The 15,479-nt window shown below is 44.7% G+C and overlaps 1 protein-coding gene across 2 annotated transcripts in view; it reads left to right on the top strand.

The window, feature by feature from the left end:
• Nucleotides 1–12,190, top strand: part of tlr3 (toll-like receptor 3) — a 34,410-nt gene extending 22,220 nt beyond the window's left edge. The window contains exons 3-5 of one of the 2 annotated variants that reach the window (XM_038805637.1): nucleotides 4,384–4,572; nucleotides 9,265–11,117; nucleotides 11,382–12,190. In XM_038805637.1, coding sequence (XP_038661565.1) covers nucleotides 4,384–4,572; nucleotides 9,265–11,117; nucleotides 11,382–11,610 — 2,271 coding nt within the window. In that variant the 3' untranslated portion in view covers nucleotides 11,611–12,190. Of the gene's footprint in view, nucleotides 1–4,380; nucleotides 4,573–9,264; nucleotides 11,118–11,381 lie in introns of both variants that reach the window. The other variant, XM_038805636.1, reaches the window with a different exon arrangement.
• Nucleotides 12,191–15,479: the final 3,289 nt, after the last annotated feature.

Here is a 15,479-nt window from a genome sequence, read left to right as displayed (position 1 = left end):
AAGCAGTCCAAACCTTCAAGGCAGGTCTTAAAAAGTAGTCAGGTGCGACTCTGGAAAGCAGAATGTCTCAATTTCTTCTAGGGTACCGGATAACTCTGCCTTCTACGATAGGAGTGCCTCCAGCGGCATTATTAACAGGCCGGCCTCTTAGGACTAGACTAAGTCTGAGCTTTCCGATTTTACCAGGGAGTGTAGAGGCCGGTCAGAACAGTCAAAAGAAAACCTATGATGCAGGCAAAGCAAAGGTCGTTTGCAATTGATGGACCAGTGTATGTCAGAAAGGTTGCACCAAGCTGGGTCCCAGGAGTTGTTGTATCCAGGACAGGACCCCTGTCTTACGAAGTGAATGCATAAGACAGAATTGTCAGGAAACATATGGTCCACTTACATGGACGAGAGTTGTCCCAGCAGCCAGTGTTGTAGCCTGAAACCATATCGCCAGCAGGAAACTGGTTTTCTGAGTAGTGAAGCACCGCGTCGACCTGTGGCAGGAGAGCCTGCCGTCACCACGGAAACAGATGAGACAGAGTTGCCAGTACCTGAGCAGATACCAGTTTCTGCAGAAAGTACCCAGCAGAAGCACCCAAGTCGGTGGAGACACACCGCTCTGCCAGAGAGCGGAAACCACCAGAGAGACTAAATCTATGATGGACTATCTGAATGGGTTAAATGTTACATTTATTGGGGGACTGTGGAGTTGAGCTGTTATCATTGTATAAAGGGACTTATAGGGGAAGGGATGTGGTATCTGGCCCCTTAAAGGGGCGATTGGGCAATCGGATCACATGACCTGGAAAAACACCTCGCTGGTGAGCCAAAGTTTTTACACCAGCTTCATTAATTTTGACAGGGACTCTTAGCTTTGGGTACTAGTGGTGGGGATTTTAATAAAGACATGGGAGTCCACATCAAGTAAAATAAAGAATTTTGATTTATTTACAATTACAGTATATACACTTCCCGGTAGCTCCCTACCGGGTCTCTATCTGGTCGGTGCCTTACTGGCCGAATTTTTATGCAATGCTAAATGGAGTTGCCCCACACCTCAGCGGGGGAGCCCGTACTCTGCGGGGGCCACAGGGAAGATAATCAGTCCCCCCCCATACGTCCTGTTCAGGATATTACAGAGATGATCCAGAGTTGAATAGGCCCCTTTAAAACACATGGCTGAGTGTGCAGCACACCCGCCTGCAGGCTCTGAATTGAGTTAATAGGTGAGAAAAAGCAATTATCTGACAGTAACCTAACTGAGGAGTTGCAATAATGTTCAAACCACTAGAGGCACTTCTGATTGGGATTCTTTGTTAAGATTATTCAGAGATTTGCTTTAAATTGTAATTATATTGTTGGAAAAGTGGTTCCCCCGCGTTTCTTTGTAAGTGCCAAGCGTTTTCAAGTTGGTTTACAAGTGCAACAGGTGATTAAGAAGGCAAATGGAATTTTGTCCTTCATTGCTAGAGGGATGGAGTTTAAGACTAGGGAGGTTATGTTGCAATTGTATAAGGTGTTAGTGCGGCCACACCTGGAGTATTGTGTTCAGTTTTGGTCTCCTTACTTGAGAAAGGACGTACTGGCGCTGGAGGGTGTGCAGAGGAGATTCACTAGGTTAATCCCAGACCTGAAGGGGTTGGATTATGAGGAGAGGTTGAGTAGACTGGGACTGTACTCGTTGGAATTTAGAAGGATGAGGGGGGATCTTATAGAAACATTTAAAATTATGAAGGGAATAGATAGGATAGATGCGGGCAGGTTGTTTCCACTGGCGGGTGACAGCAGAACTAGGGGGCATAGCCTCAAAATAAGGGGAAGTAGATTTAGAACTGAGTTTAGGAGGAACTTCTTCACCCAAAGGGTTGTGAATCTATGGAATTCCTTGCCCAGTGAAGCAGTTGAGGCTCCTTCATTACATGTTTTTAAGGTAAAGATAGATAGTTTTTTGAAGAATAAAGGGATTAAGGGTTATGGTGTTCGGGCCGGAAAGTGGAGCTGAGTCCACAAAAGATCAGCCATGATCTCATTGAATGGCGGAGCAGGCTCGAGGGGCCAGATGGCCTACTCCTGCTCCTAGTTCTTATGTTCTTATGTGACAGCAGTATCGAAAGCTGGAAGTGATACGTGTACTTGGCGTGTGTTGATTCCCTCATTCCGGGTAAAGGAATGGGTTCTATTGTCAGCGCCTCACTGCATCACTCAGAAACAACCCAAAGTATTTTGCAGACATTGAATGACCCTGAAATGCAGCCACGGCTGTGAGGCAGGGGTAGGAATGGACGAATCCAGTAAAATCCTGTAGAAATCTGCACTTAATTGGCAGATTTTTGTTTCACAAATCATGTTGGGGTTCAAACATGCATGTCACGCAAGGGACCTGGTATTGCAATTGTCATTTTGTCGCTATGTAAATGTTACACTTCCATCTACTGGCAGTATGTGGGTCCTGCTGTACTCAGGGTGTTGCTCTTTCTACTCATAGCCACTTGGTGGAGCTGTATACTTGCATAGACCTATGAAGACCACATATTAAATTTCTGATTCATTTCATGTTCAGGATCTGCTGCCTCACGGCGCTGCGGACCTGGGTAACTGTTCGTGTGGAGTTTACACATTCTCCCCGTGTCTGCGTGGGTCTCACCCCCACAACCCAAAGGTGTGCAGTGTAGGTGGACTGGCCACACTTAATTGCCCCTTAATTATATAGAACAGCACAGAACAGGCCCTTCGGCCCTCAATGTTGTGCCGAGCAATGATCACCCTACTCAAACCCACGTATCCACCCTATACCCGTAACCCAACAACCCCCCCGTAACCTTACTTTTTAGGACACTATGGGCAATTTATCATGGCTAATCCACCTAACCCGCACATCTTTGGACTGTGGGAGGAAACCGGAGCACCCGGAGGAAACCCACGCACACACAGGGAGGACGTGCAGACTCCGCAGACAGTGACCCAGCCGGGAATCGAACCTGGGACCCTGGAGCTGTGAAGCATTTATGCTAACCACCATGCTACCGTGCTACCGTTGATTGATTAAAAAATAATTAATTTGGCACTTTAAATTAATTTTAAAAAAACATTGTCTTGGCAGCAAACATAAAGTAACAGTGTGAGTTATCATAGAATTTACAGTCAAGTCTACACCGAAAGAGCACCCTACTTAAGTCCACACCTCCACTCTGTCCCCATAACCCAGTAACCCCAACTCACCTTTGGACTCTCCCGCACATCTTTGGACTGTGGGAGGAAACCGGAGCACCCGGAGGAAACCCGCGCAGACACGAGGAGAACGTGCAGACTCCACACAGAAAGTGACCCAAGCCGGGAATCAAACCTGGTCCCTGCCTTGTGAAGCAACAGTGCTAACCACTGTGTTACCGTACTGCCCTCTAAATCTAGAGTACCCAGTTCTTTCTTTCCTTCCAATTAAGGGCCAATCGACCTACCCTGCACATCCTTTTGGGTTGTGAGGCGAGAGCTACGCAGACACGGGAAGAGTGTGCAAAAAGTCACACACACAGTGACCCGGGGCCGGGATCGAACCTAGGTCCTCGGCGCCGTGAGGCAGGTGTGCTAACCACTACGCCACTGTGCTGCCCCTTTATTAGAAAGTGAAAACTTCAAAAATGAAAAACTGTTGAAAATGCTTCGTCGATGGGGCAGCGTTTGTGCTAAAAAAAACACCGGTTGATGTTACGGCCGCAATTCTGAAATAACAGACAATTAACTAGAGCCGTAACAAAGGAAATAAACTAGAGGAATTACCTGAAATCTCACAGAATAAAAAGAGGAGATAATTTTTTTTAAAATAGGAAAAGTAGAGAACGTGAATAGCAGAGTCAGGAAGGACGTTAAACTGAAATGAAAACGGTAGAAGCTGGCGGGACACTGTGCAGGTCAGCGGCCCAAACGTTAGTAAAAACTGAAGGTTAATTCTGAAGGATGGGAAAAAAGGGAAAGAAAACGAAGTGTGAGGTCCAAGACCTCAGCAGTCAGTCAGTTCTGATTCTATCTAAAGAACCCTGGGTGGGGAGGGCACTCAGGAAGACCATCTACAAGAAAGTGAGGTAGGAGGATGGGAATGCTCCCTCCCAGTTCAGTGTCCACTCCAAGTGCAGCCTAACTTCCAGCCACCAGGTGAAGCCAGGAAATTCTGGGAATCGCTGAAACAACCTGGGGTTGGGGAGGGGGGGGGGGGGGGGGGGGGGGGGGGACATTTGTAATTCAGATCTTTCTCGCGAGTTTTGTAATCAGGTGTTGGCAAAGGCCAAGAAATCCAACCTCTTGCCATGAGGCGAATTTGAGCGGCGATCTGACAAGGTGGGAATGAGCAATGTTTAAATTTATTCTGCTCCAGCTTGACTGCGCTTTTCTTTTTTTAAGGAGTTGATGGTCCTCGATGTCTCTCACAATAAACTGGTTTCTGGAAAACTGGGAACTCAGCTGCAGTTGGAGAAGCTGCAAAGACTGGCGCTGTCCGCAAACAAAATCACACAATTAAGGGACGACGATTTTGACTTCCTCAAGAACACCACATTGTACCAGCTAGATTTGTCATCCAACAAGCTAACTGAGGTAAGGTGGTTTTTTTTGTCCCAGTCGTGCTATGAGGAGAGTTTGAATAAGCTAGGATTGTTTTCACGGAAAGACAGAGGCTGAGGGGAGACCTGATAGAGGTCTACAAAATTATGAGAGGCATAGACAGGGTGGATAGTCAGAGGCTTTTTCCGAGGGTGGAAGTGTCGATTACAAGGGGGCACAGGTTCAAGGTGAGAGGGGGAGTGAGTGAGATGTGCGGGATACGTGGTGGGTGCCTGGAACGCACTGCCAGAGGATGTGGTGGAGGTTGGCACATTAGCAACATTGAAGAGGCATCTGGATGGATACATGAATATGGAGAAAATAGAGGGATACGGGCTGAGTAAGGGCAGGAGGTTTTTTTTAGTTAGGGCATCATGACTGGCACAGGCTTGGAGGACCGAAGGACCCTGTGCTGTTCTTTACTTTGTTCTTGGATTTGTGAGGCTGAGGAACACATGGCCAGAATGATGGGTTGAAGCAGACACCATGTACGCACATTCAAGATGGATTAGGTCAGTAGATATAGGGTAAAAGGATACGGAAGCAGACTAGATAAGTGTGATTGGACTATTTACCCTGACCTGAACAGGCAATTAATCAAAGCCGGAATAAAAGGATTGTGGAGGGGACGAAAAAAGAAGTATCAACGGAATGGCCTAGTCTTTTAAAATGAAAAGAAGGAAAGAGGTATAAAGACACATTAAAAATAAAGAACATGAATGGGGGGGGGGGGGGGGGGGGGCTGGGGAGCAAGGAAGCAAGGAGGAGGTAAATCTGAAGTGAAAACAGAAGAAGCCGGCAAAATGGGGAAGTCCACCAACCGTAAACAAAATTAGGTTAATACTGGAGGATAGAAAAATGGGAAGGAAAGGCTGTTGGATGCTAGCAAAGACTAATTGGGCTGAATGTCTTGCTCCTGCTCTCTGTGCTTGGGGCTACCCTATGGGTTTCTCCTTTGGGGAAAGAGAGCGATTAAAGGTGTGTGTGGGGAGAGGAGGGGGGTACTAGTGAAACAGCAGCGTGAACAGCCCCTTCCAAAACTCTAAAATTTAACTAGTGATCCAGGACCTGTTTTCTGCATATTTTCACCTTTAATCAGTTACCAGTTACTCTGCTTTTCCCTCCTAATCTTGCTTCAGTTGGTGCACCCTCAGGACACAGTATTGAAAAGTTAACTTTGGTAGCTGACATCTTTGGCATGATAAAGCAGAGAGTTACTTCAAGCGGAATAGGTAACAGTGGACTCATTGCAATTAATTGTGCTCAAAAGTCAGTATCACCTGCTCTTTCTGTCTTTCTTGTCCTTCTCTTTGGAACCTGAAGTTATAAATCCAAATATTAATTTCCATATGAAGTGATATATTTCCTACTTTGTCTATATGTATACAAAATCCAATTTGAAGCTGATTATCACCTATCTGTTCTTGTCGAGCAACGTTCAAAGACTAGTAAATAGAGCTGAGTGAGATTTGTGAATTAACTGTGTTACTTTTTGTATTTGTTTATTTTGCAATAAATTCAAAGATGTACCAGTTGGGTGGATTGGCCATGCTAAAATTGCCCCTTAATGTCCAATGATGTGAAAGTTAGATGGGGTTACGGGGATAGGGTGGGGGAGTGGGCCTAGGTAAGCTGCTCTTTCAAAGGGTCGGTGCACACTTGATGGGCCGAATGGAATTCTACAATTCTATGAATGTGAGCATTGTTGACAAGGTCAGTCCCCTTCTTCAATTGCTAAAGTCCACGTGGTGTAGGTACACCCACAGTGCTGTTACGGAATTCCAGGATTTTGACCCAGCAACAATGAAGGAACAGCGATGTATTTCCAAGTCAGGATGGTGTGTGGCTTGGAGGCGAACCTGCAGGCGGTGGTGTTCTCATGTATCTGCTGCCCTTATCCTTCTAGTTAGTAAAGGTTGCGGATTTGGAAGGTGCTGTCAAAGGACATTTTGCAAGTTTCTATGGTGTCTCTTATACCTGGTACAAACTGCTGCCACTGTGTGCCAGTGTTAGAGGGAGGGAATGTTAATGGTATTAGATGGAATGTCGATGAAGCAGCCTTCTTTATCATGGATGGTGTCAAACTTCTTGAGTGTTGATAGAGCTGCACTCAGCCAGGCAAGTGGAGAGTATTCCATCGCACTCCTGACTTGTCCTAGATGGCGGACAGGCTTTGGGGAGTCAGTAGGTGAGTTACTCATTACAGAATTCCCAGTCTCTAACCTGCTTTTGTAATCACAGCATTTATATGGCTGGTCCAATTCAATTTCTGGTCAATCGTAACCCGCAGGATGTTCATGGTCCCTAATAAACTGCTCCCTAATAAAATATCCTAACTTAAATTATTTGCTTTGTAAAATTGCTAAAGGTAAATTGTTAAACTCCAATGGTAACTCTATAATAAGAACTAGAAAGGAGGTCTTGACTTCTTTGACTCCAAGTTTCTTGTGTTCAGTATCATTTCTCCAACAACACCACAGTGCCACCTGTATCCCCTTTATATTTGGTGCAATCTATTAAACAATACGTTCAGTCCGTTAAGCAATTAAAACTCCAACTTAAGTACTTGGAAACATTAACTCTTTCCTAACATAGATTAATGAAATAATCTGATTCGAGAATGTGTATTTATATACTTAAAATATAATTTTGGGAGGGCGGCATGTGGCGCAGTGGATAGCACTGGGACTGCGGCGCTGAGGACCCGGGTTGGAATCCCGGCCCTGGGTCACTGTCTGTGTGGAGTTTGCACATTCTCCCCATGTCTACGTGGGTTTCACCCCCACAACCCAAAGATGTGCAGTTTAGGTGGTTTGGCCACGCTAAATTGCCCCTTAATTGAAAAAAAATATTATTGGGCACTCAAAATTTAAATATATATATATACTGTTGTACATACTTCCATGGATGTAATGTTACTTAGGCAGAGAAACAAATTTGAGATCTTTTGGTGTGATGTGGTACCATATAAACAGAAATACCAGACTCCTTCCTGGGATGGTGGGACTGATGTATGAGAAGAGATTGAGTCGACTAGGATTATATTCACTGGAGTTTAGAAGCATGAAAGGGGAATCTCGTATAAAATTCTAAAAGGACTAGACAGGGAAGATGAAGGAAGGATGTTCCCAATGGCGGGGGAGTCCAGAACCAGAGGTCACAGTCTGAGGATATGGGGCAAACCATTTAGGACTGAGATGAGGAGAAATCTCTTCATCCAGAGGGTGGTGAGCCTGTGAAATTCTCTACCACAGCAAGCAGTTGAGGTTAAAACATTGTATGTTTTCATGAATTAGTTATTTATAGCTCTTGGAGCTAAAGGAATTAAAGAATATGAGGTAAGTGGGAACAGGCTACTGAGTTGATAATCAGTCATGATCATAATGAATGGCGGAGCAGGCTCGAGGGGGTGAATGGCCTATTACTGCTCCTATTTTCAATGTTTCTATTTGTACTCTTATTATGTTCTGTTATTTACAGCACAGAAGGAGGCCATTTAGTTCATTGTGTCTGCACTAGCGCCCAAAACGGCAACCTAGCTAGTCTCATTCTCCAGCCCTACCTCTGTAACATAAGAACTAAGAGAAGGAGTAGGCCATCTGGTCCCTCGAGCCTCCTCCGCCATTCAATGAGATCACGGCTGATCTTTTGTGGACTCAGCTCCACTTTCTGGCCCGAACACCATAACCCTTATCCCCTTATTCTTCAAAAAACTATCTATCTTTATCTTAAAAACATTTAACGAAGGAGCCTCTACTGGTTCACTGGGCAAGGAATTCCATAGATTCACAACCCTGTGGGTGAAGAAGTTCCTCCTAAACTCAGTCCTAAATCTACTTCCCTTATTTTGAGGCTATACCCCCTAGTTCTGCTTTCACCCACCAGTGGAAACAACCTGCCCGCATCTATCCTATCTATTCCCTTCATAATTTTATATGTTTCTATAAGATCCCCCCCTCATCCTTCTAAGTTCCAACGAGTACAGTCCCAGTCTACTCAACCACTCCTCATAATCCAACCCCTTCAGGTCTGGGATTAACCTAGTGAATCTCCTCTGCACACCCTCCAGTGCCAGTACGTCCTTTCTCAAGTAAGGAGACCAAAACTGAACACAATACTCCAGGTGTGGCCTCACTAACACCTTATACAATTGCAACATAACCTCCCTAGTCTTAAACTCCATCCCTCTAGCAATGAAGGACAAAATTCCATTCGCCTTCTTAATCACCTGTTGCACCTGTAAACCAACTTTTTGCGACTCGTGTACTAGCACACCCAGGTCTCTCTACACAGCAGCATGCTTTAATATTTTATCATTTAAATAATAATCCTGTTTGCTGTTATTCCTACCAAAATGGATAACCTCACATTTGTCAACATTGTATTCCATCTGCCAGACCCTAGCCCATTCACTTAACCTATCCAAATCCCTCTGCAGACTTCCAGTATCCTCTGCACTTTTCGCTTTACCACTCATCTTCGTGTCGTCTGCAAACTTGGACACATTGTCATTAGTCCCCAACACCAAATCATCTGTGTAAATTGTGAACAATTGTGGGCCCAACACTGATCCCTGAGGGGATTTTCACAGTAACTTCATCGCAGCATTAATGTCATCTTACTTGTGACATTAATAAAGATTATTATTATTATTATGAAACAATGTACCTCTTTGTTCTTTTCCAGTTTGAACATAACTGTTTCCACACGCTTGGAGGTTTACACGTTCTAGTTTTGGACAATGTTCCTCTACATCCAAATGTTACTGAGCAGCTGTGTCAAGCATTGTCAGGGACTGACATCATTGAACTTTCTTTGAGGAACACTCACCTGAAAATACAGGCCAATACCTTTGCTGGATTAAACAAAACAAACTTGATATCCTTGGATCTGTCCAACAACAAGTTAACTACGCTGCAGGATAATCCGTTTCAGTGGTTGCATGATTTAGAGAACCTGTACCTGGAAAATAACAGCATCAGTCATATCAACCGCAAAACATTTGCTGGATTGGAAAATTTGAAGTGCTTGAACTTGAAGAAAGGCCTCAGAGAACAAGGCAGCCTGCCTGACGCAGAATCTCTCATTGACGATTACTCATTTCAGGAGTTGAAAAACTTGGTGCAACTCAATCTGGAGGACAACAGTATAGCAGGCATAAGGGCGCATACGTTCTCCGGCCTGATGAGTCTGAAATATCTTAGCCTGTACAACTGTTTGGTCGATTTAAAAACTGTCAGGAATGAAACTTTTGTGTCTCTCGCGGAGTCTCCCCTTGTCAATTTAAACCTGACAAAAACAAAAATTTCAAAACTGCAACAAGGAGCTTTCTCCTGGTTCAAGAAGTTGAAAAAACTGGACATAGGCCTCAATTCCATTGCTCAGGCCCTGACGGGAGAGGAATTTCGAGGCCTCAATGAGGTAGAGGAAATATACCTGTCGTATAACTCGAAGTTGATTTTGACCTCATCATCATTTGTTCATGTCGCTTCTATGAAAGTCTTGATGCTTAGCAAGTCAAATATCGTCTCGTTGAACTTTCAACCCTCGCCATTTGATCCACTTCAGAACCTCACTGTCCTTGACCTGAGCAACAATAATTTAGCCAATTTGGATAAAGATGTCTTCCGGGAGCTTCGGCAGCTTCAAGTTTTAAAGTTGCAACACAATAACTTGGCACGGCTCTGGAAGAGCATTAATCCTGGTGGCCCGGTTCTTTATCTAAACAATATGATGGAGCTCCAGATGCTTGATTTGCAATCCAATGGATTAGACGAGCTCCCGGAGAAAGCATTCCAAGGATTGTATAAACTCAGTGTTTTAGATTTAAGCTCAAACAACTTGAACGTTCTTCCAGGTGTTGTTTTTAATGACCTGCGGTCTCTCAAATTACTACACATGCAGAAAAATCTGATTACATCTGTCGAAAAAGATGTTTTTCACCAAGCATTTAATAACTTAACTGCCCTGTACATGGGATTCAATCCTTTTGACTGCACCTGTGAAAGTATTTCCTGGTTTGTTACCTGGCTCAATAAAACCAACAGCAGCGTCCCTGACTTAAAGAGTCAGTACATTTGCAACACTCCGCCGAGTTACCACAACCGAACTGTTGACGCTTTTGACATATCTCCCTGCAAAGATGTCGCCCCTTTTGCAGGTGCGTTCATAATCAGCAGTAGCTTTATACTTGGTATCATATTCACTGTGTTTCTGATTCAGTTTCAAGGATGGAGGTTAGAATTCTATTGGAACGTTTCTGTCAACCGGATATTTGGGTTTAAGGAGATAGACCACCAGGAAATTCAATTTGAGTACGATGCTTACATTATTCATGCCAAAAATGACATTAACTGGGTCAACAACTATTTGTTGCCCTTGGAGCAACATGACCAAACTATATTCCAGTTTTGTTTGGAGGAAAGGGACTCCGAAGTTGGAATTTCTGAGCTGGAATCCATCGTCAACAGCATAAGCCAGAGCAGAAAAATCATCTTTGTTATGACTCAGGAGCTTTTAAAGGATCCCTGGTGCAGAAGGTATGCTCACTTTCATTACATATTCACAAAGTATTCACAGAACCAGCACGGGCCATTCCACCGAGCACGTCCTTACCATTATTCACACTCCGCGCAGGCCATCTCTTGCCCACTGACACTGTGATTTTCATTGCTCTGGCCCCGTAACACGGGGGCAAAGGTTCACCAGATTGGCGGGCGTATCCTACACTGTCAGGAGAAATATCCATGCCCAATATCACATGTTGCTTTTTTTGCCTAATTAAATCACTTTTCTGATTGCAGGTTCAAGGTGCATCAAGCAATGCAGCAAGCTATTCAGCAGAGCCGCGATGCCATCATTTTGATATTTTTACATGATATCCCTGATTATAAATTACACCAGATGCTCTGTCTACGAAGAGGGATGTTCAAGTCGCACTGCATTCTAGCCTGGCCTGCACAGCATGAACGAATACCGGCTTTTCACCAGAAACTTAAAGTTGCGCTTGGTTCAAGTAATCAAGTCCAGTAACTTAAGATGCATATAGTAAACATTCTTCAGTCTAATGCATGGGGTAAAAATATCAATAGGGCAACTCTGGGGGCAAGTATTAGCGAAAGAGGTTTGAACAGAATTATAAAATGGTCTCCTTCTGTTGCCCTCCAGCCCGTCACATCTGTACTCCCCCTTTGCAAAAGCAACTCACCAAGTGCCACTCCCTCAGCTTTTCCTCCTAGCCATGCAATTATTCCCTCTTCAGAATATGATCCATTTCTCTTTTCTATGCCTCGATTGAACCTGCCTCCATCACACTGTCAAGCAGTGTATTCCAGACCCTAACCACTCGCTCCCCAAAACAGACCTTGCACTCGTGTCGCTTCTTTTGCCAATCGCATTAAATCGCTCCTGGCAACGTCCTCGTATATCTCCTCTCTCCCCTCTCTAATGTAATTGCATCCTTTCTGTAACAAGGTGACCAGAACTGCATGCAGTATTCAAGTTGTGGCCTAAAGTTTCTGCATAACCTCACCACTCTAAATTTCTATGCCCTAATAAATGAAAGGGTTCCACGTGTTTTTTTTTCAACCACCTTATTGACACCCCCCCCCCCCCCCCCTTACCTTCAGGGATCTGTGGACACTCACTCCAGGATCTCCCTATTCCTCCACACATCTCAGTATCCTCCCATTCACTGTGTCTTCCTTTGCCTTGTATGGCCTCCCCAAATGTATTGCTCACTCTTCTCTGTGTTGAATTCCATTTGCTACTTTTCTGTCCACCTAATCAGTCCATTTATATCTTCCTGCACTCTATAGCAATCCCCCTGGATATCAACCACACGACCAATTTTTGTGTCATCTACAAACTTCTTGATCGTTCCTCCTCCATTTACGTTCGAATCATTAATATATGTCCAACAAAAAAGCCAGTGGTCTGGTACTGAGCCCTATGGAACCCCACTGCAAACAGCTTTACATTTGCGAAGACACCCATCACCAATTATCCTTTGCTTCCTGCCACTGAGTTAATTTTACATTTAGCTTCCTACATTCCCCTAGATCCCATGGGCTTTTTTTTTTAACCAGTGTGCTATGTGGGACCTTGTCAAAAGCCTTGCTAAAACCCATGTACATAGAATCCCTACAGTGCAGAAGAGGCCATTCACCCCATCAAGTCTGCATTGAGCCCTATTCCGATAACCACTTCACACCACCTAACCTTTGGGCACTTAAGAGCAATTTAGGATGGCCAATCCACCTAATCTGCACACCTTTGTAGACCAAAACAACTACACTATCCTCATCAATCCTCCCATCAATCAAATTAGTCAAGCGCGGCCTTCCCTTAACAAATCCATGTTGACTACCTGTGATTAATCCATGCTTTCTAAGGGACAGTTTATCCTGTCCCTTATTTGTGCCATCGGACTGAAACTCTTGCCGCAATGTCACACACACACACATGCTGAAGAAAAATACATTTCAAGAGGACAGTACGCTTTTACAAGTTGTAAACACAAAAAAATAGTTCACGGCCGGGATTCTCTGATGCCAGCGTCAAAACCGCAAAAGCAACTCTGGAGTCAACGAGCCTCCAGGCCCAGGCATTCACCCCTTCCAAGGGGGCTAGTACAACGCCAGAGTGCTGTCCGCTGCTCCGGCCCTCGAAGGCCGCACGCCACAGCCTGCGCGGGTCCGTGCATGCGCGCAACGGCCGGTGCGGACCCAGCGCAGGATCGGAGAATCCCGGCCCACATCTTTAGCTCATCATAGGAAAAACAGTCGTTGAGAGCCTGGTAAATGCAGCATTTTCACACTGAAAGACTAATTTAAGTGGTTTCACTAACTGTTAGAGATTCCCTCAAAGATATAGGTGTTAACAAGGTGACAAATTTAGGCATTTGTAGTTTCCTCTCACCAGGAAATCAAGTTCTCTACTGGTGGGCTTTGAATAGGGATTGGGAAACATTATAGACATAACAGCCTCCACAGTTTAAAAAAAGGTTTCGATCCTACTGACTTTGACTGCTGTTGATGTTCTCTGCAGATGGTGCCCTTGTGTTGACTGCCTGTTTTAATGAAAAGCGGCAGCTCCCTTCCAAATATGGTGTCGGCTTTACTTTGAATAGCCACAATATTGACTATTGTTTCATGCCATCCACCCTTGGTGGCTTGAGACCATTGGATGAAAGCAAATTACTGCGGTTGCTGGAATCTGGCAACATCTGTAGGGAGAGAAAAGAGCTAGCGTTTTGAGTCTAGATCACCCTTTGTCAAACGGTCATCTGGACTCGAAACTTTAGCTCTTTTCTCTCCCTACAGATGCTGCCAGGCCTGCTGTGATTTTCCAGCATTTTCTCTTTAGCTTGAGACCATTAGTGTGTTTGCTTCTGAAAAGACACATTCAAGCTAGGAAAAAAGTTGGCGATGGTTTCAGAATATGTGTTGACATTTCTTAGTCTGAAATGGGTCCCATTGTCTTTTGGAACTGGCGTGGTAGTTTAAATCCACAAATCCAAGTGGGTGACCCGCAGCGGTCACCTTGACAGTCTTGTTAGTGTCCATTTTCAAACAAAATACAGCTGCAGAATCAGTGCAGTCCACATTTAGAGTTATGAATAGGAAATGGCGTCACTGGACACGACAGTAATGCTTTTGATGTAATTTATATGGATTTTAACAAGGTACGGTCCCAGAGTGATCACAAAAGTAAAAGCCCTTGGGTCCCAAAAGCCAAGTGGCATGTAAAGTTTTAAATTATGGGTTTGTTGCAGTCATGTTATTAACAAGAACTTTGGTTAGGACTTCCGGTGGCTCCTGCTAGGGTGCTGTACATTTAGCCATTTTCACCCAGTTTCTGGGGACATTTTTGTTTAAAAACCCCACCTGATTATATTGATACAAGGTTCCCACATAAGGGAAGTGTCCAGAACAAAGAAACTTGAAAGCAGAAGTTTGTCAATGCAATCGGAAGCTTTTCCGGGTTCTTCGGTGGAAAAAATGGCAAAGACAGTTTCCTGGACTCTGGCCACTCCAGTCACAACCGAGATGTTTGCCGGCATCTTGGCAGCGGAATTCGAGAAGCAATGACGGTTTATGTCAGGGTACCACCATAAGCCGATGGAAGAGGCTATGGCTCCCATTTGGTTGGCGTTGGAGAAGATCAATGAAACAATAAAAACACATGGCGCTGCCATACAAGGCATGGAAGGTGACTCTTGAAGACTAGCGACCAGATTGCCTCTCTGGAAGCGGAGATGCCTCTATTGGCTGGTGTGAATAAGGCACCGAAGGCCAAAGTGAATGATTTGGAGAATCGTTCCAGGAGGCAAAATATTCGAGTTGTGGGTATGGCAGAGGGGATGGAAGGCCCATCTCCCACAGAATACTTTGCGAAGATGTTTAGGAAGGGGGTGAGGGAGGGTGGATTCACGTCTGCTCCCGAGTTGGATCAAGCCCACCGGACACTCGACAAAGCACCGTCCCAACGAACAATTGCGAACATTTGGCTTTGTGAAGTTTCACAGTTTCCTGGAAAAAGAACAGGTCCTGAGGTGGGCAAAGGAACATTGTGATTGTAAAAGGGAAGGCCACGCCATCAGGCTTTAGCAAGATGTTGGAGAGGAGCTGTCAAAGAAGCGGGCGGCGTTTAACAAGTCCAAAGTAGCCCTGTATAATTCGATTTGGGGTGATGTAGCCAGCGTGGCTTAGCGTGACTTGTGGGGAAAGTCTATTTTTTGATGCAAGGAGGAGGTGGATTCTTTAGTAAAAGAAAACATTAATTGGGTGCAAGTTGATTGAGGTTTTTGGATGTTGGGGATGAGCATGTAGATATGGGGAGTTGTTGAGGTTCCTTGTACATGTTTGCATTTCTTTGTTCTTGGGTGGGTTGAGTGTTGG

The sequence above is a fragment of the Scyliorhinus canicula genome, chromosome 8 (assembly GCF_902713615.1).
Source record: "Scyliorhinus canicula chromosome 8, sScyCan1.1, whole genome shotgun sequence".
In the NCBI taxonomy this organism is placed as follows: Eukaryota; Metazoa; Chordata; class Chondrichthyes; order Carcharhiniformes; family Scyliorhinidae; genus Scyliorhinus; species Scyliorhinus canicula.
Note: the sequence above shows the minus strand (reverse complement) of the source record. Positions and strands in the feature narration are given on the sequence as shown.